The sequence below is a fragment of the Equus quagga genome, chromosome 9 (genome assembly GCF_021613505.1).
Source record: "Equus quagga isolate Etosha38 chromosome 9, UCLA_HA_Equagga_1.0, whole genome shotgun sequence".
NCBI lineage: Eukaryota > Metazoa > Chordata > Mammalia > Perissodactyla > Equidae > Equus > Equus quagga.
Genome location: NC_060275.1, coordinates 8,787,928 through 8,811,942, shown reverse-complemented (window position 1 = coordinate 8,811,942; position 24,015 = coordinate 8,787,928). Strand labels below are relative to the sequence as shown.

Here is a 24,015-nt window from a genome sequence, read left to right as displayed (position 1 = left end):
ATGTATGGGATGCCTCCACAGCATGGCTGATGAGTGGAGTAGTTCTGCACCCAGGATCCAAACCCGTGAACCCTGGCCACTGAAGTGGAGTGTGAGGAACTTTAACCACTGGGCCATGGGGCCAGCTCCTACTCATCCTTTTAAAGAGACATGATTTAAGAGTGTGACTGGCCTTATAGATAAACAAACTTGAATGAGAAATAATGTCTCAACAACCATTTCTTAACTATAAGAGAAAGAATTCTATATAATCTTTTGACATCACATGTGTGTAAGACTTTGTTTTACCCTAGTTTATTACCTTCTTTCTTGGGCAACACAAGAATAAACATATTTTTATGTATCTCCATAATCTAAGTTAGATGGTGTTTCTATCTTGCTTGAAGAATCTGATAGCTAGAAAAAGTTCCCAGCATTGTGAATAAAACAGTGCATTTGAACTGTAGAGTAGTGGATAAAAAAGAATAACTAAATTGATAAAGCTGTTAAAAGTGGATATTTTGATTTCCTTCCTGAGAAAGATGATGAAAGAATTAATTTGTTTCTTTTATTTGTATTGCTAGAATAGAAAAATAATAAGGAAAGTCTACAAGAATGACTTCCTTTTTCTTTTTAAACAATGCTATCCTTATTTATTCAGGGGCGTAAATCTGCTCATGGCAAGTACAAGAATGATTTCCTTAAAGGAGAACAATAGATTGCTAAGGTCCATCAGGATGACTCAGCACATGGACATATAATGACGTCCACACATACAATGCAAAGAATCAGACTGTCTTCCCTTTGGACAGTGCTGCAAAATAGGAAAAAAATGTAGGCCACTACTGGGCAAAGTAAATTCTAAGAAATTGATGTAAGAATGCCGTGGGAAGATAATTAAGCCTACTTTCAAAGGACGTAAGCATAGTTGTCAGATCCTGGGATGCATTCAATGAATGCATATGCATTATGTGGAAGCAGCGCACCATAGTGACTAAGCAGGTAGATGTTAGAGAAAGACTAACAGGGTTTTGTGACCTTGTGCAAGTCACTTACCTTTTCTGTGCCTTTTTAAGGGAAACAAGCAGCAGTAATATCTATTCAGAGTGTTAGAATATCACCTGACATTTAGTAAAAGCTCAATAATTATTAGCTAATTCATAAAATGGCTGGCAAAATAAAAAACTTAGTTTTGTTTTATTTTTAAATGGGTAAAATTTTATAACCACCATTAAAGTTCATCCCAGCTTTCCTTATGTGCAGACATTGGAAATTAATTATACAAACCTTACAAGAGCCTCTAAGTATCTACATATTTCAAAGTCAAAAGACAGCAGAAAAGTTTTTAAACACCTATGAAATTTAATGTTTTAACATGTATTCATCAAAATATAAAGCACAGCTCTGTAAATGCATCTACTTATAGATAGATATAGGTAAATAGATTGATTAATAGTACATATATTCTTAAAAGCATTACTGATTACAGGTAAGAATGGTGTTCAAAGTATTTATGTAGATATTTGTAATAATTTCTGATATTATTCTAAAGCCCAGATTTTTTCACACTCCATGAAAGTATTTTGGTCATTACATGGTTTAACTATATGATAATAACATCCATTTTGTTTCAAGTTTAATGAAAATAATATTCCACAAAGTGCAATTTTAAATGACATCTAACAACTTCCATTAAATGTGTAAACTACACTAAATGTATAAACTACATTTTATTTGTTTGTCTGGTACAAACTCAGTGAGGTATCTTCTAATTCCTTTCCATTTATCTTGGGTAAAATGGAAGATTAAGTGTGAGGTGTCCCCTATTGAAAATTAAGTCAAGTCCGTGAGGAACCGATTGCCCATAAACCTTCAAACTTCAGAGGACTGTTTGAATGAATCCAAACAGTGCCGCGCTTGACTGGAAAGGTCCCGGGGTTTCTGTTTCTATATAGTTTTCAAGTTTCATGAGGTCTTTCCCAAGAACAAGTAAAAACTCAATGTTCTCCGCTGAGACTGCGCTTGTCTGCAGCATCTCCTTATTAAGCAGAAGACATGTTTTTTCTTACAGACACACATTTCACATGTCACAGTAGCTAACCAGTTATATTTCTGTAGTGCTTCTCCTCTGCATTATTTGTCCCTACCCCATCCCTCTTGTCTCAGACATATCAGGAAACCTGTTGACGTAGCCACCCTACATGAGGCATTTCTTAACTCTCTTCATCATACAGAAAAAGCTTCGACTATCCTTTCCCAGGTTATATTGTGCGTGTGCACAAACACACACACACACCCCCCACTGCCAGCCTTGCTCACCTTTCTCCCATCTGTCACCCCCCTCTCCGACCTGCCCATGCTGACCATCTGCTCCTTATTTTCATATTTCTTGGGTTCTGTACTTCCGTTAAGCTCTTAGACTTAGATCCAAGTAGTATATGCCTCTGCCTTCATTGTCATTCCTTTGATAGCTCATTTTGGACAAATTTCCATGTCTTGACCATATACATACATAGGCGCCTCTGGTCTAAGCCACTTCTCCTATGCAGTAGTAGCAATAATGACACAACAGTCTTTACCGAGCACCTTAGATGTGACAAACATTGTCATTCTAAAAGCATCATCTTATAAAATATTTGTAACAACACTGAAGGTGCTTTATATTAACTCCAATTTAGAGATAAGGAAAAATTGAATCTTAAAAAAAAAAGTTTGAGTACCTTGCCTGAGGTCAAATGAGTAGGCAGCTGTGGAGTTGACATTTGATAACAGGCAGCTGATAGCAAAGCTCCTGTGCTCAAGAACCTCCGGATTCTGCCCCATGTATGGTGGTGTTCTACTCTGAACAGGGGAAGGAGGCACTCGTGTTCCTGCCATGGGCCAGTAGAATGGCCCCAATTGGTGTAATCCTCACCTTACCGCTCCCTGAAGAAGAGGGCTCCAATACTTTATTTTACAGTGAGTTGCCGTGAAGAGGGAATAACATCCTGGTCTCTGAAGCCTCGGAGACATCACTCACTGGCTGTGTCACCATGTACAATTTATATTATCCCTCAGAGTCTCATCTTCCTTGTCTGTAAAGTTCAGATGGCATATTTGCTGGCAATTTATGTGGATATTAAATGGGATAACACATATAGGTTTGCACATTGCCAGGCACATAAAGAATGACTCATAAATGCTAATTCATTAATGCTAAATTTCTCCTTTCCCAATTGCACAGATTTGTGTCTCTAGTACTAATATGATGTTAAATATCTAGGCAATAATTAGGAAGATACAGAGCAAAAGGAAAATTAATTTAACAATTTTTTAATGTACATGAATTTCACGTTAGGTAAACACAAATTAGCGTTAATGTTTATCACAGGGGGAAGCAGAGTCTCAAAAAGGGAGGGAGGGAAATAGCAAAACACAATAAGGCAATCTGAATCAACTTTTGGTAAAAGCAGGAAGAGGTGCTGAGAGCCAGTTGCTTCACAAAAATCACACCAGTTGTCAGGCCCTACCTACTGCTTCCTGGCAGCTTAGGTCCTCTCAAAGGACAAGGCTGTATTGTCACATACAGTAATATGCTGGGGAAGCTCATTTTTCCCAAGAGAGATCAGCGTCAGCGTCTAAAGAGCATCAGACTCGGAAGTTAAGAGAACTCTTTTCTACTAGAGGTTCTCTGGTTGGGATTTTACCTTGGGCAAATCCCTGAATTTTTCTGGATTTTGATTTTCCATCTGCAAGATGAGACCTGCTAGATTCTCTAAAGAGGATTCAACCTTGAATTCCATGGCCTGTGCACATAGTTGTCTTGGGCTTCTTCATACTATGGCAGCCTCAGAGCAGTTGGATTTACATGGGGATTCAGAACCTGTTGAGGGAAGAAGCTGCCTTGGGGCTGGTGCTGTGGCAGAGCAGTTAAGTTCATGCACTCCGCTTCGTCAGCCAGGGGTTCACCCGTTCAGATCCTGGGCGTGGACCTACACGCGTCTTATCAAGCCACGCTCTAGCAGCATCCCACATAGAGGAAATAGAATGAGTTACTAGATGCACAGCTATGTACTGGGGGTTTGGGGGTAGGGGTGGGGTGAAAGAGCAAGGTCAGCAACAGATGTTAGCTCGGGGCCAATATTCCAAAAAAAAAAAGCAGCAGCAGCTACCTTAAAGGTCTTAAAGGGCATGCCCAAAACAGACACGATGTGATAGCTACTGTGTATTATTATCAAAGCAAAGCAATCACCAGCTAGCCCAGATTTAAGAGGATGGAACCTAGATGTCTTATTTCTAAATGCAGGCTTTTCCAGAATTTGCAGCCATCTTCTATCATCCACAAAAATAATGCAATATGTAGTGTTACTTATGATACAACTTAATTTGAAAGACATTACACAGAATCCCTTGATGGGCAAAGAAAGCCCAGAAGGGCAGAGCAGAAGCGTGCCCTCTATTCTCCAAGCTTCCACAGGATGCCTGGCCTTAGAAAAGGCAATTCATATCTCAAAGCCCCAGTGCTCTCCCATTTTAAAGAGGGATACTTCATCCCTTTCCTCTCTCCCGGGAATTTTATGAGGATTTAACTAGATAATGTAAATGATTTCTGGGTCAATGCCAGGTGAAATGACTAAAAGAATATAAGAATATAGAAATTTTTAATTCAGCTGAAATAAGGAAAAGGTATTATCTGTACGTTGTAAATGCCTAGGAATTTCTGCTAGACCAAGTGCAGATGAAACAAAGAAGAGATCAATGGATGGTGAACATCATTTCTTGAAAAAGAAGCCCAGACTTTCTGGGGAAGTAGAGATTATTAACCTATTTATTTGGAAGAGTGAGGGCTGAAGGATGGACGTGAGGTTGAACCCTGGGGCAAGGAGAACTTTCAAAAGTAGAGTTTTAAAATATAGCTAAAGATTGGGAAAATTAGTTATGGAACCGTGAAACAGGAAGCTTTGTGTGTAAAATAAAATAGTACTTAAATATATGAGGAAATGGGCAGAAATATGTTAATTAGAGATTTGAAATTAACTTGCCTTCAAATTTGATAAGGCAGATTTAAAAATCAAACAAATATGCAGAGCAGGAAATACAGAGAGAATAATGTGTGTGTGTGTGGAGATAGAGACTTTACATTGATTGTGTATCTTTTCAAATACCTATGAAACACGTACAGAAATTGTTTACTTAATATACATTGAATAAAAATGAAAAATAAATTTCAGTATATAGAAACTACCGAGGCCACGTTACTAAAGGAAAATAAATAAAATATGCGCAAAAAGAAATATCTCAACAAAATGTACACAAGCAATCTCTTGTATAAAAGAGGAAATAAAGCCACAATTATCTAACTTAGGAAAGAATGATTTTTACTCTACTTATTAATTCATTGGGATGTGGACAAAGTGGCATTCAGAAGCAAATGCTTTTAGTAATAAACAAATAATAATTTAAATGCAAATATGCAACTTGAAAGGATAGAAAAGACCAAGAAAACAGCTTAAGAAAAACAGAAGGTGGAAATTAACTAGAATAAGAACAAAATAAACTATATAAGAAAAAACAAAAAATATAAATTCTTTAAGTAAATTGAAAAACCCAAATCCCTCTAAAAGACAAAATTTTAAATACAGAAAATATTATCCAAAGTAAAAACAAAATATATAAATTGGAGATATGAAAGGACTTAGAAAACCAGGACAAAATTCTTTTTAAACTCAAAGAGAATTTATTGCTTTTTTTTAAATAGTGAATGCCAAATAATGTTAGGAGAATTGATGACTCTGTGGGAAACAATGGTCCTAATTCTATTTGTATATACATAAATCAATTCCCTTCAATGGAATACTGACTCAAATGTTTTTCGAAAAAGTTTCTCAAAATCCTTTAGTATTGGGATTTGTTGGTTTTAGCATCAAAAGAACAGAAACAATTTGAAAGCTTTCAATGTGGATATATTGAATAAATTGGGGGCATAATAGGATAGTCCTTTGTGTTAGTCAGGGTCCACTGAAGCAAATAGGGCCTGTGCTAGGTGGTTCAGTAGAGGGAATTTAATGAGGTCCTTTAGATTTAAGCTGTAGGAAGAGCAGAGACAACCCAGACACTAGCGCAAGCTGGAGAGATGCCACCACCCCCGCCTCCCTGGCCTGCCACAGTTTCATGGATGCCGCAGAAAACACAAGACTCCTGGGTCAGAGAAAAGGACTTTGTTACTCATGGCACAGCAGGGAGCATGGGTTCCTTGTTCGCATCAGCTCCCCTGGTCCCCAAGTCCCATGGGGTGATGTGGAGCAGCCAGGTGGATGCTGCATGTTGTCACAGCTGAGAAATCTGTACTTAGAAACTCCTAATCCTATAAAGTGGCTGCTAGCAAACCTGCCCAACCTTTGCCCTGGAAGAAGACATTATCTGCGTTATCCTGGTCAGGAAACAAATCTGCCCTCTGTCCTGGAGAAAGACACTCCCCCTTCCAAGACTGGTTGCTGTGCAAACATACTTGGAATGATAGTACGTAACAAAATTTGTCATGAGAAATGCAGAGCCGTGAGTGACCCCGGAAGAATTATTTCCTCACAGCTACTATTTCAGCCAAATGTATTCAGAAGAGTTTCCTGAAGTTTAGGGGAGGGGACGAAAGAGGGTTGCAGCAGGAAATGATATTGAGCTCTCTCTGTGATATCATACACTAATCTCAGATGTTGACAAATAAAAAGTGAATTTGTTTATTTATATATTGCCTAAACAGGAGTGAGTAGAAGCAGCCAACCCTTGTCTATATCTTTATGAAAGTCTTCTAAATGTAAGGTTCTTTGCTTTTGGTTTTTCTTTCTCATCCACTGGAGGACAGCATAACTCCCATCTGAATGATGCTCAAATAAAGGTATTTACTGAATCTCCATGTGACAAACTTTGGACCAAAATCTTACTTTTAGGCTGTGGGCTTTGTGAGATGTGAAGCTGCAACCTTCATATAGAATACAAATGTTTTACCTACTATCCAGACCTGGTGAGCTGTGACCTCTACCCTTTCCAGATGCTAAATAAGCAACTTTTGATTCATTGCTCGGTATCCCAGTGAATTGACTGCTGTTTCAAAAAAAATGAAAGTGACAGAGAGTTAAAGCCAAAAATGGCAAAAAGTTATGGCAGCTGCTTCCAGATGTAGTTGGTTTCTGCCTCTAAGCTGAAGCATGCTTTCCGAATCCTGACCCTGTGCGAAAGAAAGGGTTGACTATTGTCTGCAGAAAAGAGTCCATGGTTACATATTGAGGGAGCTATGGCAGGGTGGGTTGCAGAATTTTGTACCATTTCTTCAGGAATTTCTCACTGACTGAGGCAACTGAAAGAATCATCAGGGCAGAGCCTCACAGAGAACTTCGAGGACATGGATCCATCTTGTTTGATTTCTTAAAATATAGTAATTGCTTAGAAATGATCTCATGGTATCATTTTCTTCTTTGTATAAGTAAACATAGACATTTATTAGCAATATACATATAAATTGTCCTATATGTTTTGTGATATACACACTCTTATGATCCTAAAAATCCTCTGGGTCAAATTGATGCATTGTTCTTTTAATTCCAAAATTACTATAACGTTTTAAACTCTACTTTTTTCTTAATGCTTTTAATTGACACATTATTATAATATGAAAATTTATGGATGATTTTTATGTCATTTTCTTGAACCCTCTTACCAAGAGAAGTTTTTTCGGGAGTTTAAAATTAAAACTAACAAAATTCTCTAGTAAAAAGGCTTGAAATACTGCCATATTGTCTTTGTTATTTTGCACATCAAAAAGCCCAGTTTATACTACATTGCTTAGACTTTAAAAGTTGCTGGATAAATCAGATGGATTCTACATCATCTGACAGGTGGCCAGTGGCACAAATACTTGCATTAGTTTGCTAGGGCTGCCACAAGAAAATACCACAGACTGAGTGCCTTAAACAACAGACAGTGTGTCTTCTCACAGGTCTGGAGGCTGAGAAGTCTGAGATCAAGGTGCCAGGAGGGTTGGTTTCTCCTGAGGCCTCTCTCCTTGGCAGGCAGATGGCCACCTTGTCGCTGTGTCGTCACATTCCTGTGCAGGCACATTCCTGGTGTCTCTTTCTCTTTTATAAGGAAAGCAGTCATATTGGATTAGGGCCTCAGCCTTATGACATCATTTTTCTGTAATTAACCTCTTTGAAGGCCCTATCTCCAAATACAGTCCCATTAGGGGTTAGGGCTTCGACATGTTAACCTAAAAATAAAGAGCCGCAATGAAAGGCAGACACGTGTTTATCTGGGATCAAAGAATTGCAATTCGGGGAGCACAGATTCAGGTAGAAACCCAAATAGTGCACCACTAGGAATTAAAGTCAGGGGCTTTTAAAAGCAAAGAATCCAGAGGTTTACATTACAAAGAATTTTAATTGGAGTTGGAGGCAGAGAACTAATTTTGGGTAAACGTTGATTGACTTGATTCTCTCTTCAGAAAGTCCATAATCATCAGTTTTTGTGGTCAGCATGTCCGTTCTCCTGCTGACTTCTCAAAGAGTTACTCATAAAACAGTTGCGTTTTGGCCCAGTCCGAAGATTTGGCCCCGTTCAAGGTTCAAGGAACGAAGCGAGCAAGGCAGTTCCTCTGGAATGGCTGCTCCAGCTCTGTTTTAAAATGGCTCCAGTTATGTCAGTTTTTCACAAACATGGATTTGGAGGGGACGCGATTCGGTCCATAGCTGCACCGAATACATAGTTTTCAATGACGAATGAGGAGGGGATTCTCTGATGTCTAGGAGAAGGCTTCAACATCTGGGATGTAGCAGACAAGATTTGTACCTTTGCCGAGATCCCGAGAATATCCACATTCAACTTTTCAAATACAAATTTTCTATTTTTCTGCAAGTAAATATTGAAGTAGAATAAAGAGGTACCAAAGAAACAAGTGAAGAAATAGAATATCGTGAAAGGTCTCCTAGAACTAGAAAACAGTGAAGAGCAAGAGATAAAGAAATGAGGTGAAAACCAGCGTGGGATGATTCAGAGGAAAGTTTTATGGGGGAAACTATTCTAAAGTGGCTTCCAGTGATTTGTTTCCAGTAAACAAAATGTGTTTACTGTGTTTCTGTGATATTTAAGACTGACCATTTGGGAAGAAACATGTTTCCCAGAATATAATAAAAATAAGGAAAGCACTTTCATCAAATTTGGGGAAGATTAACTTACCACTGACGATCTATATCGTATGCTAAGTAATACACAAATTATAATACATTAGAAAAAAGAATAAAGAGTGAACAGAAGTGTGATTAATAGGAGATTCATTTTATGTATTAATTGATGTTATTTTAATGGGCATTGCTGACACTAACTAAAGATATATGTGTTTTATTAAGCTTACACCTCACATGAAAAATTGGCTTTAAAGGTGAAAGGCCATTTGTCCCAGTGACAATTTCATAAATGAACCTTCCTCTGTCCCTTACAGGAGTGGGTGATGGGTGTTAGTGTGTGTGAGGATGTTTTGTGTCCTCTTAACATGCATAGCCCCACCCACAGAGAATCTCCAACTATTAGGTCTGGGGTAAAACTGGAAATGTGCATGGTTAAAAAGCATCCCAAAGATTGTGAAAAGCAGCAACCTATTGTAATCCAGAAATTTGGCTCCCCGACCCCCTACCTACCAACCACCGGATACAGCTGTGGTTAGTAGAACCTATTTTCATGATAAGGAGGAAAACTTTGAAATATAGCAAATTTTGAAAAATATAAAAACTAGTTGCTGTTTGGAGCCATCCTTAAAAAAAAAAGAGATACTTCAACAGGACCAGACTGTTAAATACACTGAATTGAGCGCTTTTGTGGCAAGACATAGCAGTTCCGGAAATGCCTCACTACTAAGAAAGTAAAAATCAAGTAAATATGTTTAAGCCTTTTGGCTTCATCTTCAATTATAATGTAAAAACATTTTGGTTTCATATGGCTTTAAAGGGCCTGTGTGTCGTAGCAGGTGCTTTCCTGACAGCATCTTCTATGAAGGGTGGTGACACTGGATCCACAGGATGGGGAGAATGGGGCAGACGGAGCACAGGGTACCTCCACAGTGGGCAGACCCTTAGGGCCCCAAGGCTACATTTGAACGAGAGGGTCTTTACAGCTCTCAGTTTTACCAAGAGTCAGGTACTCATCAAGGGGGAATGTGAGATTTTATCAGTTAGAGGATTGCCTGTGATCCGTCAGAAAGTGAATGTTTCCCCAGATTGCATCAGAGAATTGTGCACTAAGACCAAATGAAACCATTTCTGGATGTTTTTTAAAAACCTGGTGTGAATCAATAAAAATAAATTTCTTTCTGGAAAACACGACATAAAGTATTGTTCTTTGAACTAATCATATGCCTGAGCACATGATTCGATATTGTAGGGATCTCTGTAGCTAACCTTAAAATTTATGTTTCAAACAAGAAAATATGCCACATTTTTATCTCAGAGCTTCTCAGGGAAAACGCTTCTTTGATATGTACAAGATCCTGTCAGAGGAGCAAGGAAAAAGATCTATTCGAGAAAGGAGCCATTGGGTAAGGGTGGGAGCAGGTGTCAGGAAAAATCATAAGACACTGAAATGGGGAAAAAAGAAACAGTATCCTGTGTTTGGCGCCATTCTGGGGTATCTGTTTGGGAAGAGGCTTACACCTCCATTTTTTGAATTATCTTACAATCAATAAATTGTAGGAAGCTAATAGTAATGCAGATAATCCTTGTTCAAAGAAATGCAAATAAACTTGTCTGGTGAAATACAATTGATTATTGCTCTGGCTGTTCACCAGCATCCCTGGTTGGCTGTAAGCCCTCTGAATTCTCCTTGGAATCAGTGAACCATCTTTTTGTTCCCTTCTTAATTAATGAGTGAGATTAAATTGTTTACAATTTTTCACTTCATAGGTTTTTGAGTCATGATTTTACTTTTTTAAAAAACGTTGTCCTTAAACAGCAGATTATACAAGTATCTATTACAGATTCTATCATATGCCACCCACATTTAACCCTCAACTTTTAGAAGAACAGATTTCAGTGTAGTATTTTAAATAAAGCCTAAGACACATTCTCTTTTTCTTTTAGCTTCAGACAAGCTTGACTGAACCGATGACATTATCCAAATCAATCTCTCTTCCTCGTAGTGCATACTGGCACCACATCACTCGTCAGAACAGCGTGGGAGAAATCTACAGTTTGCAAGGCAAGTAACTTTAAATAATAAAGCAGGGCTGCCATTAACTTCCTGCAGGTGCACAGGAGTCTTGCAAATTTCTTTGTGTTTGCGTTGCTTCCTTTTCTTCCATTTCCATTTATCAGCTGTCACTGGCCACACTGGGAGCTCTGAGATTTACAGTGACATTTCTAAGGCTATCATTTCATAGACTCAGGGTAAAAATTATTCCAAAAATCACCGAGGGCTGAGGACCTGATTTGGCACAAGAACTTTATTAAAACACTATACAAAGCACGTTATCTGAAGCTAAAAGTAGCTAATACCAGGGTCTGTTTTATGCTGTTTTACAAAGGTTTTCTTTCTTAGCATCTTTTTTCCACAATACGATTGAATATCTATTCTGGAGGCTGACTTCAGACTCTAATAAAATGCTACATAAACCTACTCACAGAAGTTTTAAGGTTTAGCCAAAGCTTTGACCAGAAGGAGACAAGTGTGAATACTTTGCTTCTGTGTTTTTCCTAATGGTGAAAATGGTTGATTAAGCAGCATGGACGTGGCTTGCCAGATGAATTAATTAATAGACAGCAAGTGTTTGACCCCATCAGACACCCCAGCTTTGACCGTTCTATTCCTGTCCTGCCCTTTTGTCCTAAAATGAAAAATCACATTTTTTTAGATAAAATATTTGGCCACAAACAATTGACTAACAGCTGACCACGAGTGGAAGAAGCAAGGACTAGGAAAAATAAGGCTAACAAAACACAGCTGAAAACACTCATCCAACAAACAATTTTTGAGCACCATAGGTTTGAACGTAATATGCACTCATTGTTAACCGGTGACCATTGTGACCTTCAGCATAGTTAAGACTCAGGATATTTTTTCCTTTCATACTTTGGCTTTTACTCATATTAACATCCCTAAATGTTTCAACCACAGTGACAAAATTTTCTGTTACAAGCAAACTGAAATAGCGTATTTTTAAAGCAATATTTCCTTGCCATGGTTTCAAACGTCCACTAATGGAATTTGATCAGTGGGAGTTAATGACTAAAGATACATTCTGCAAGGACGAGCAGTCAGAACAATTTCAGTCACTTATTGAAGGTAATTGCATTTTATATTTTAAATGGACCCTCGATGGCCAACTTGACTACCTGTATGTAACAGGCAGTTATTATCTTTTTGTATTATTTATTTGGATGAGAAAATCTTTGCTCAGATGAAAATTAGAGGATGAAGAAGTGGAAGTGGGAGTAGTTTGACGATTTCACAAATCAGAAAGAGGAGAGACGTACTTCTCATTCTTTGCTTCCCTCCATAAATGCTGGTAGCCACACAGTAAAATTGGTGGAGTCATGACCTTGTAAAACTAATCTTGCTTGTTCCTGTCACTATAAATAGTTAGAACATATGCTTTTGATATAAGGCTATTTTTATTTAAACATAAACATATATATGTAAATATTGGTATTTGCTAGAAGAATACTAAACCTATGAAATATTTGAATGAGAAAATAAAAATGATCAAATTTCGAAGCAAAAAGAAAGTGAGATGTTAATATAAATAAGTTGGAAGTAGTTTGGAAGCTACATAATGGTAACTTTGGGTTTTTACAAGGGTTTGGTCTGTAATTCCACCAAATAAAAGACTGTTGTTTTCTTGGTAGTTTTGGGAAATTTTCTTTGAAGGGAGGGCTGAGATTTAGACAGATACACATCTTCAGAAATAATTTCATATGCATCTAGCAAAAAATACCAGAATGGGGGCCAGTGTGGTGGCATAGTGGTTAAGTTCATGTGCTCCATTTTGGCGGCCCAGGGTTCTCAGGTTCGGATCCTGGGCATGGACCTACACATTGCTCATCAAGCCATACTGAGACAGTGTCCCACAAACAAAAAATGGAGGAAGATTGGCACAGATGTTAGCTCAGCAACAATATTCCTCAAGCAAAAAAAGGAAGATTGGCAACAGATGTTAGCTCAGAGCCAATCTTCCTCACCAAAAACAGAAAAAAAGGAAAAAAAACAATACATTGAAATTTCTTCAAATATTGCAGAGACTTATTGGAGGACAATGTTGATATACATAACAGAATAGAATCAATAACTGACTAGAATACTCTAGGATTTATCTCACTAAGATTAATTTCCAGCAGAATTAAGGGCTTGAAATGCCTTATCAATGATAATGAAAAATTTGCTTACATTGTCTCATTATCACATTCTTCTTTGATTGCTTGTTGTTGTTTTTGTGGAATAAAAATATGCATTAACTAGGGTAATTACTCAAGTCAAATAAATATAGAATGTCATCGATGTAAATTACATGTCACTATACAGTGGTTTATTTTTTATTTATTTATTAATTTTTTGGTGAGGAAGATCAGCCCTGAGCTAACATCTGTTGCCAATCCTCCTCTTTTTGCTTGAGGAAGATCGTCCCTGAGCTAACGTCTGTGCCAGTCTTCCTCTGTTTTGTATATGGGATGCAGCCACAGCGTGGCTTGATGAGTGGTGTGTAAAGCCACACCCAGGATCTGAACCAACAAACCCTGGGCCACCAAAGCGGAGCGTGTGAATTTAACCACTACACCACCAAGCCGGCCCCATACCATGGGTTTATTTTTGATTATACGCTTTTTAGAGCAGTACTTTTTACCATTTTATATATTTGTTGTTTTATGGTTATATCATATATAGAGAGAGATAAATATCTAGATTGATAGATAGATCATAGGTAGATAACATATAGATAAATAGGATTTGATATAAAGTTGTTAGTGGTATATTTTATTCTCTTGTTCTGTTGAGGCAGCCAAGATAAGCAGACGACAAGAGCCTTTTGACCATGTTTTTTATTGGGGTGCAACCTTCCCAGATTACGCCCCAATGGAATCAGGGCAGAATCCAGCTGCTGAAACAAGAAAGAAAGAAAAACAGAAACACTGAACCTCAGCAGCCCTTCATGCACATTTACCTTTTTTTTCACTAAATGCGTGTCAAAGTGTGGTTATTCTGCGTCTCACTCTCGCTTGTGCTCCTTGAAGTGGCATCACCTCTTCTTTACAAAGGGGAGACATAGTCAGGCAACGATCCTCATTGATCTTCCAGAGACAGAGGGGCCGTCTGGCAGTGGCGGGTGTTATGTCATCAAGTGAACCGCAGGAAGCACTGAGGAATAAAAATACGTCTTTAGAAGTTTTTCATCCCATTTTTTACATTTTAACTGTGAAGCTGAGATCAATATGAATTAAAGTCAGCAGGCTTTCATTCAGAAGGTAAAGGGGGAAAAAGTTTTATATATTTATAGTTGAATAGATTGGGATTCATTAATAAGCAGCACATGTACTAGAACTGACAAAAAAAATCACGGTGTGAAAACAAATCCATTCTCCATTAAGACTTACCTTGGACTTCGATTGCCTGTCACCCTTAAAACTGCACTTGGCTGGGTTTTATTGTCTTCATTTCTGTCATCTGTTCTATCACTATAGAAGGAAGATACCCTCTGAAAGACCCACATGTCGATCCTGATGTCCGGCTTTTTACTTTAATGTTTGGAAAAGAAGTGCCATATAATCTGCCAAATGTCTCCATACTACTCACAGAACGTGCTCAGGAAGTGTGTTCTTAGGGTGTCCCTGGTGTACTCTCGCTCTCTGTAGTCAAAAGACTGAGAAACAGAATAATGAGCTTAACAAGTACACATTAGCTAAGTCCTAGGCGGCTGCTCTTTAAATCTCTACCCCTGAAAGGCTCGCGGTGGGCTAGTTTTGTCACCTGTCCTTGCAAAAGTGGTAAATGCTTGTTCTTTTCTCGAGTTTTGCCGGATAATAAAGATGATTGATTTGTATTAGGAGGTAGTTTTCTATTTATATTTCTCTAACTTCTGCATTTGTCAGAAGTGTTCATGCCACAACACATTCTAGAGATGTTTTCTCTAGACTTAGGGAAACCTAAACCTTTAGAGGAAAGGAAACATCATTTTGAACTCTTGACTCAAAAGCAAATGCTTAAAAAATATGTTTTTTTAAAAATAATGGTAGCATTGTGATTTGAATGCTACGGCCTTCAGCAGAAAATGTGTTGCGAGCATGAGGAACACTCATAAACAAAAGGAAAGAGACGGAGGAGGGAGGAGAACAAAAAGAAAGAGAAAGAAAGAAATGCCGTATGGAGGTCAGTGTTTCTGTGATTTTAAGACTCTCACCTTGGCTCATATTCACCATTCTACATATTTATGTGACAGACTGCATAGCAGGGTCTTTAAGTCAGGATTTGTGAAGATGAATAAAGCACTTATTGAAGATGACAAATCTAACTAGTAAAAACTGTTAAAAAACAAAATTCAATTGAGTAAATTTTTAAAATCTTACTGACTTTGCGCAATGATTCATGACTCGGGCAGCATCCCGTCCAATAGAAAGGAGCTCCAAAGAGCTGTGCAAAATGAAAAACCTTATAGGCAGAAAAAGGTGGGACAAGGAAGTTACTAGTAAAGAGTGGATGGTGTGTGACAAGGTCACCTTCCTTTGTGGGATGGCAGGGGTCTCTCAGGCAGATTACCTCACTAGTGCTGATGAGGTAATTCCAGACTGACTGGTTTAAGATTCCACTGCTGGAGAAGGTTAAAACTGTAATTAAGTTAGATAACTAAGTCTTAGTTTGGTGATTGTGGGCTTAGCACAAGTGACTCCATTTTGGGCTGTTGTCTCTTTTTTCGCAAAACCATTGATGGTACGAGGCTCCCTGCAGGCACTCACTAAGCCTTTGTTGAATTAGAAAATGCCTTATATAGGATATACGGAAGGGATGGCATTGCTGCACGGCTCCTCCCTGGGAAAAATTCTCAACTAGTGTTGCAAAAGGAGTCATGTCTGGGTGGACTTGCAGCCTCTCCTGGGAAGCCCATCTCCTTCTGCTTGCTCATGCTCATGTCTTGGCTGGCTTGTCTGCTTCTTGCTTTGGGATCAATTTTACTCAACACGGGCACTTGCTACTGCTGGTCTCTACTGTGGTAAGCGCAGGGAGCGCTGTGAGATGCTGTAGATGCGTCCCCTTAATCTAATAGCTGGACTGCTGTCTCTCTCTACCTGCCACTTTCCCTCTGGAAAAGTTCTGCTGCAAGCTATCCTGATGAAAAGGCGAGCCGAGAATGTGAGCTGAAAATGGTCACCCTGAGCAGGCTTCGGGACTGTGTGCTATCCTTAAACTTCCCCTGATATGTTTAATTACTTATTTTTACACAAAATTATATGGGCTATACTGTGACTTATTTTTGAATAGCTTGAACAACTTCACTCTTTGAATCAAGGATGATTGGGGGTGCTGTTTGTAAAGGTGGTAGTTTCTGGAGTTCTGCTTTCATTAACACTGATTACTATCCAAATGTCAGGTCTGAATTGTCTACCTCCGTCCGTGCTCTGTACGTGTGTTATTAAGCTACAGACCTCCGGTGTCAGCACAGCAGCGTACCTGATTACACAGAAGGCAGTTTATGTTCACAGAAAGGGCGTCTGTGGCTCCAATTTCTCAGAAGGACGGGATGCACACAGGCAATTAGAATCACAGATAACCTTCAGGAAACAGTAAATAGAGTTCTAACATAGATTAGGGAGGTAAATCAAAGGATTTACTTACTCTTGACTCAACTGTGACCCTCTGTCCTTCTTTACTGCCCATTCAGCTTCAAGTTTGCACTGTTCGTAAATTGCTTCCATTGAGATCTTCTGTTTAAATTTTCATTATATGATGTTTCCCAAATTGCAAAGTTAATAAAAGCCTCCTGTAGCAAAAACAAAAAACAAAAAAAACCCAGAAAATTGCACCATAAGTAAAAAGGAACCCGCATATGTTCGAGCTCCCATCTTCCCAGCGTTCCATCCATAGGCTGTCAGGTGCCTTGGTCCCGGCAGCCGGCAGCAGCCAAATCCATCACACGTTCTCCATGAGGCCAAGCCTGCTGAGGGTGATTTAGCAACAGCCCTTCCAAACAGGAGCCATTTTTTAGAATCGATGTCTTCTGTCTATTAAACCTTCTTTATGAACGTTTACTGCGGAGCCTCACCTTAAGGAGGGCAGGTCGAAGGCAGCAAGTGCCTCCCTGGATATCAGCTTTTAGAGATAAATGAATCCATTGCTCCCCAAAATAGACACCATAAAAATGCTCAGAATAGTCTCGCTGTGAAACATTCTTCATCTTCTGCAGTCATAATTAGTCACTCCCTCTTCCATGCTCCCAGACTTTCATGTATAACTTTAATCTATCCATGTGCTTGTTTATAAACTTGCTTCTTCCACTAGCTTGTGAGGTAGCAACTTTGAATGATTTTTGTTATCTCCATGGCTCAGCCAAATTTGGGGGCTCAGTCTGTGAAAAGGCACTATCTGTAGAAGTTAAAATCTTGAGTTTTGGAGTTCAATAAACCTGAGTTTTAATATTAACTTTATCACGGCTGAGTTGTGTGACTTTGGGCAATTTACTTGTCCTTTCGAAGCCTCATTTTCTTCATCTCTAAAATGAGGGTAATAGTACCTCTCAGAGCGCTTAAACGAGATTATCCCCATAAGGTATGAACATTCGATAATTATTAGCCATCGTCAATAGACTGAAGTAAATTAAATTTCCACTAAGGAATTTCTTTCTCTGACAAAAGGAAGTATGCTATGCTACTCCAACTTATTTTAGTATTTACTTTAAAATATTATTATGAAGTTTCTGCTCTGCATGAGGAATTTTGCTTTGTTCTGAGAACTTCATCAAAAATCTAGCTTTAATAAATGGTTGCTAGTTTCTAAAGTTCCAGAAAAACTAAATCTAACTCTAAGTTTTTCGTGCACGTGTCGGGGTGGAGGAAAATCCCCTTTCTTCCCTTCTTGTGTTCTTGTGGCTGGATTGATAGTAAAATTGACACAAGACCAGATTAACAGGAGAAAAACCCAGTTTAATACATACGTATTGGAGACCATAAAGAAATGATGCTCGAGAGGGAACAAAGTAGGCAGTATATCTATCTTAAACACAAAGAAACAAGAAATTGTGAAGAAGTGACAGGACAACGAAACTTAGGTTTGGGGTACGTATTTAGTGAGGAATTTAAACAGGGTTTAGGCTGAGGTAGGAAATTAACAACGTTTATTTACGCAGCTTCTCGGGCCTGAATCCCCAGCTCTGGTGAGAAGGATGCAGGGAGAGCACCTGTAATATGGGAGAGAGATTTCCTGCTTTCAGGAGAACAGAGACAGGAGAGTCAGAAAGCCCTTTGTGCTTCTCAAGTAACTTTAGTTTAAAATAATCAATATGCTATGGTGGGATATTTTGGAGTGGCCCACCCCGGGTGCCAACAGAAGAAAAAAAAGTCAGGCTCAAGTCTTCAGTTATTTTTTCTCTTCCCATGTGTGAATGTAAACAAGACATTGCCCTTTGAACAGATGAACGCTTTCTCCCAAGCCTTACATCGCTCTATCCAGTTAGCCCAAGGGAAACTGGACCCTGTTTTTCAGACCAGGGAGTTACAAAACTCCTGGAGGGACTGTGTTCAGCTCAGCGCAGAGGAGATTCCCTCACCCCACCCCACTCCCTTACCCCAACCTCCCACCCAAGATGGATGCTCACTGATCAGCTCACCCTGACTGCTAAGAAGGCTGTCGAAGAACTTTCTTCTCTACTCGGCATCAGCCTCTCTCCTACCATAGACTAGCTTCACTTGAGCCAGTTATTACTAAATTTATTCTCTTATGGGATGCATTCTACTGGCTGGACCAGAGGTGAAAGGCAAGATTTAGATTAATGAAGTTCTCCTGACATAGCATAATGCAAAATCTGAAGGTAATTCACAGTGTGGCATGTAACAACTCAGTCATTTAATCATTGTTTACCAGATGTGTACCAAGTAGTTACTAAAAGATAAAAGACTCAGAGTTTCCAAATGTTATATTGGATTGGTATAATCTACCCATGGTCTTATTAACATAAATTCCTTCACTCTTTAATTCAAACCTGAAGTTGAAATTTCAACCTGAAACCTGGTCTTTATGCTTGCTTTTTCTCCATCAAGCTTCCTCCTAAAATATCATATGTAACATATTAAGTTCTATATGAATCAAACTTTTAAGGAAAAAATATACAGTCCATTTTACTCAGTAGGAAATAGATGTGGTCCATAATATTAGTTCAGGGAAAGGTTAACACAACTAGGGTAGAAGCTCAGCTGTCTTTGTCATGTATATATATGTAGGTGCATGCACATGTGCACACAGAACCATTTAGATCATTGCTATGGCAACATATGACACTGCCCTCAAAAATGTACCTATTAGGCTATGCTTCACAAGCTGTGAATGACCTAGAAGAACCTTGAGGGAAACAAATGTTCAGTTATATCTTTCTCCCTGACCTCTGTTTCCCCTTCTGTTTTTTTAACCTCATCTCTATCCCTGGCCCTTCAACTAAATGTTCCCTATCCCTAGTCATAGGCTTAATAATTGTATTTTGCACATTTTCCCCTTTATTTTGCTTTATCTGCCAAACAGAGAACATGGCGTCTGGAGACTTGATGGTGATTGGAGAATACGAAAAGATGAGGAACATCCGGAAATTAGCATTGCTAAAATTCTACCCGCCAGGGAATAAACTGCAGAGTTGATGTAGATTTAAGCTGGATGTGGTCGTCAATGCAGTTCCAGCACCTTACTCCACTGCCCTCTAAATACTAGATGCTAATTGAAAGCTTGCTGCTTCAAACTTGAAACATCCAATATTTTAAAACTTAGGAGCATGGTTATAAAAGTTTATGTAAGGGAAACATATTAAGAATTGAAGCCATGTGCATAAGTGTTAATGCCTGTATTTAACACAGAAAGAATAGTATAGTTTGGGCATGCTCTTAGAAGTTTTGGGTTGTCATGCTATATTAGATTGATTTGGTAGAGATTTAAAACCTTCATTTTGTTTTTGTTTTAATATTCATAATACAAAAAAGAAGTTCAACGCTAAACTTGGTGACATATGTCTTTTACGTATATGTTCAAAGATAAAAGACATGTGATATTAGAACAAAATTTTCTTACTGACAACACAACTCTATGACACAAATTGTGCTTCTTATTCTTTCATTCATCAGAAAATCCCATTCTTCCAAATAAATTTGGGAACTTGCCTCTCTGGTGTACATTTGAGGAATAGCCGTTGTCTATCGCCCTGGCATCTCCATTTTAGAATTCTGTATGTGCTCAGAAAAAGATGTTAGCTTAGAAACATCCTGTCCTTGTATCTATAACTTTAATAAGCACCATCCTGATTAGTTGAAACTTTTGAGCATAGTTTATGATTCCTGATTTTTTTAAAAAAACAAAGTTATCTAAGTTTTTGTCAGTAAAATTTAGCAATGTTCTTAAATTCTCACACAAAAAAACTCACATTTTTTTCCAAAAAACAAATGAAGCAAATTATAAAGTGTGGTCAGTTTTATTATTCAAGCATGTCTCTACATTAATGTTTCACTTTCTTTAGGAGCACATTAAATAAATCAAAGTATGTAAAAATGAAAATCAGAATATTCTATTCATTTCAGAATTTAGTACCTGTTTCCTGGGTCTCGGCACTGAATCCATCCTTTGAGGCAATGAGACACCAAGAGTCAGGATATCAGAGATTTCATCCTAGATGAGTAATTTAACAGTCACCGATTTTGTTTAACCATATGTAACCTCCCCAGCCAATAAAATGGTAGGAGTGGACCACTACCTGGTGCCAACAGAGAAATGCATGGTCTGCAGAGCAGCTGAGGATGTGTAACGTGTTTGAAAATTCTTATAGGAAGGAGAGGTGTATTTTATTGCACAATATACTATGCACAAGATATTATGCTAAGCAATATGGCAAATAGAATCTCTTATCAACTGCACAAACTCCTGAGAAGGTAGATTGTGATGGATGAGTGTTGATGGATGGGATTGTGATGGCTGCAGTGTTGATGGATGGAGAAAAGTTAGTATCATTGTCAGCTTCGCTCATAACTATTGAGCACTTCACACCATGTTGTGATATTTGATCTTCCCAACCACTGTCTGAGGGAGTTACTATTTTCGTCCCGTTTTACAAATAAGGAATCTCAAATGCAAAAATAACTTGCCTAAGGACCAAGAGTAGGATTATCAACCCACAGGGTTTTAATTTTCTAGCTAGATTGCTTCCAGGATAGGGAAGTTAATGTAACTGCCCCAGGGTGAGAGTTTAAAGCAAATGGAATAAAACATTCATAAACTCCACCCTTCTGCCCGGGTACATTCTCTTTGAACCAAAATCAAGGTTTCAAGAATTATTCCTGTAAAAAGAAGGCTATAGCTATTCTCAAATATGCTCTATATGAGACAACCCTGATGGACACCATTTTAGCAATTTGTGGAAAATCTACAGTATTCAAAGTCAGGTTCTATATGGGGTGGGCATTGCTTTTAAAAATTTCATCTAACAGCTTTGCTCCTTTTGTGGAACAATTTAAAGCACATTGTATATGTAAATTAGTTGTTTAACTCTTGAGAGTTGCTACTACTTTTCATTATTACTTTTCAAGCTTTCTGACTAAGTTCAATGTGTCTCCCTCAGTTCCAGTTTCTTTACAAGTGTCTTATTTTGGAGATTTCAACATCACTTTCCCAGTAGCAAATCCCTTTTATTTCATGCACTTTCCTCCCCACTGAATATTTTCTTCTCTTTTCTTTTTTCTTTTTTCTTTTTTTTTACTGAGGAAGATTCACCCTGAGATAACATCTGTCGCCAATCTTCCTCTTTTTGTATGTGAGTGGCACCACAGAATCACCACTGACAGACAAGTGGTGTAGGTCTGCACCCGGGAACCAAACCCAGGCCACCAAAGTGAAGCATGCCAAACTTAACTTCTAGGCAACCAGAGCTTGCTGGCCCTTTTTCTCTTTTCTTTAGGCATTAATGCTGACATGTAGAGCTGCCCTGTTGTGTTCATTCCTATGGCTTCCATTACAAAAGTGTAGATGTCTTCTTCTTCTTCTTCTTCTTCTTCTTCTTTTTTTTTGTGAGGAAGATTGGCCCTGAGCTAACATCTGTGCCAATCTTCCTCTTTTTGCTTGAGGAAGATTGTGGCTGAGCTAATGTCAGTGCCAATCTTCCTCTATTTTTTGTATGTGGGACATTGCCACAGGGTGGCTTGATGAGAGGTGTGTAGGTCTGCCCCCAGGATCTGAACCCATGAACCCTGGGCTACCAAAGCAGAGCACACAAGCGTAACCCCTACACCACTGGGCTGGCCCCTAAATGTCTTCGTAATCAAGCTTTATTTCTCCTAAATAAACAATTTTTGTATCTTCCATTGAAAAGTGATTTTTTTAACTTAAGGTAGTATTATTTCTAAAAACCTGCCAAAATTCCGAAGAATAAATACTTGAAATTTAACTGATATTATTCAAAAATTTTAATTGCACAATGAATACACCCTCATTGAAAAAAACTCAAGACATTAAGAAATGTGTGGATAATAAGGTAAAAATCACCACTAATGCTACCATATATTGTTAAGTTTTGTACATAGAGATAAAAATAGATATTGAGATAAAATTTGCATATATATTTAAAAAATTAATATAATACTTTATATGAAGTCATTTATGTTTTTAAGTTGTGTTATACTGAAAAGAAAGTCTAATTACTTGACATTTAAGGGCTGCATAATATTCCATTGAAGACCCTAATATATGTAATCATTGCTGTCTTGTTCAGCATGTACATTGTCCTCTGCTTTTTGCTATTATAAACAATGCTTCAATAAACACGTATGCATATAATCTTTGAGTACAAAAACATTTCTAGAAGTGGAATTGATTGATTTATTTTTTCCAATCAACATTTATTGTTCTACATTTATATATGCCAAATACAGAAATAAAACAGGCAGGTCTTCCTGAAATAGAAAATAAAGACAAGGTATAAGTAAAATTCTTGGCTGACATAAAGGAAGACCTGGTTCTTAGCTCAGGTCCTCTGAGAAGTGGATGCCAAGATGGGTTGAGATGTATATGAGTTAACTAGTTGGCAATCACCGGATATTTGAAGAAAACATGAAATAAAAAACAGAAGTCTTAGGAAATAGACTTCAAAAAAGGAGTGTGGAAGAAACAGAGACAGTGCAGAAAGCATAATAAAACCATCGCAATAAGCAAACTCACAAACAAAGGAATGAATTCCACGTCAGAGGTTTGAGAAGAACAGACATGAAGTCACTGTAAATCACCTGGCTGACGTAAATAATCATTGGATCGGCGACACTAATGCAAACATCAAATACTGCTTTCAAAACGTAAATAAGCGTTCTGAGAGAGTGAATAGCGGGGAAGCGTGTATTGAGGAAGGGAGGGGATGCTTAAGAAAGCCAAATCTTCATATTCCGTGTTAGGAAGAAAATCTGTGATGTCCAAAAATGAAAAATCAACAAATACCAGCTTTTTTAAAAAAGTATTTATTTAGGATTATGGAGGGAAATATCAGAAGAAGCAGCCTAAAGAACTGTGACGGTTTCCCCTTGGGGATACAGCACAGTGCTGCCATTATTGTTATGGTTTCCTCATTTGTTGGTTTCCTTTGTTTTAGATGGGCAACTTCGAATCCCATCTTCAGGTGAGTGGAACTGGGGAGAGCAGAGTAGATAGAAGAATCTTACTGGCTCATTTCTGCTCTATTTGAATGTTTTACAAAAATCATTGATCATTTGTAATTAAAAAAGCAATTTTAAAATACAAAATTCAAAAGAAAAAAAAGCACTAGATGCTCCCTGCTTTCAAAACAATCTCTAGACTTTTTTCATTGAGGTCACA

At 38.1% G+C, this 24,015-nt stretch overlaps 1 protein-coding gene across 1 annotated transcript in view; it reads left to right on the top strand.

Annotated features, from left to right (window-relative positions):
* DOK6 (docking protein 6) overlaps positions 1-24,015 on the top strand; it is a 400,855-nt gene that overhangs the window by 310,289 nt on the left and 66,551 nt on the right. Inside the window, exon 7 of the mRNA XM_046672318.1 lies at positions 11,076-11,193. Within this exon, the coding sequence (XP_046528274.1) occupies positions 11,076-11,193 (118 nt within the window). The remainder of the gene's footprint in view (positions 1-11,075; positions 11,194-24,015) is intronic.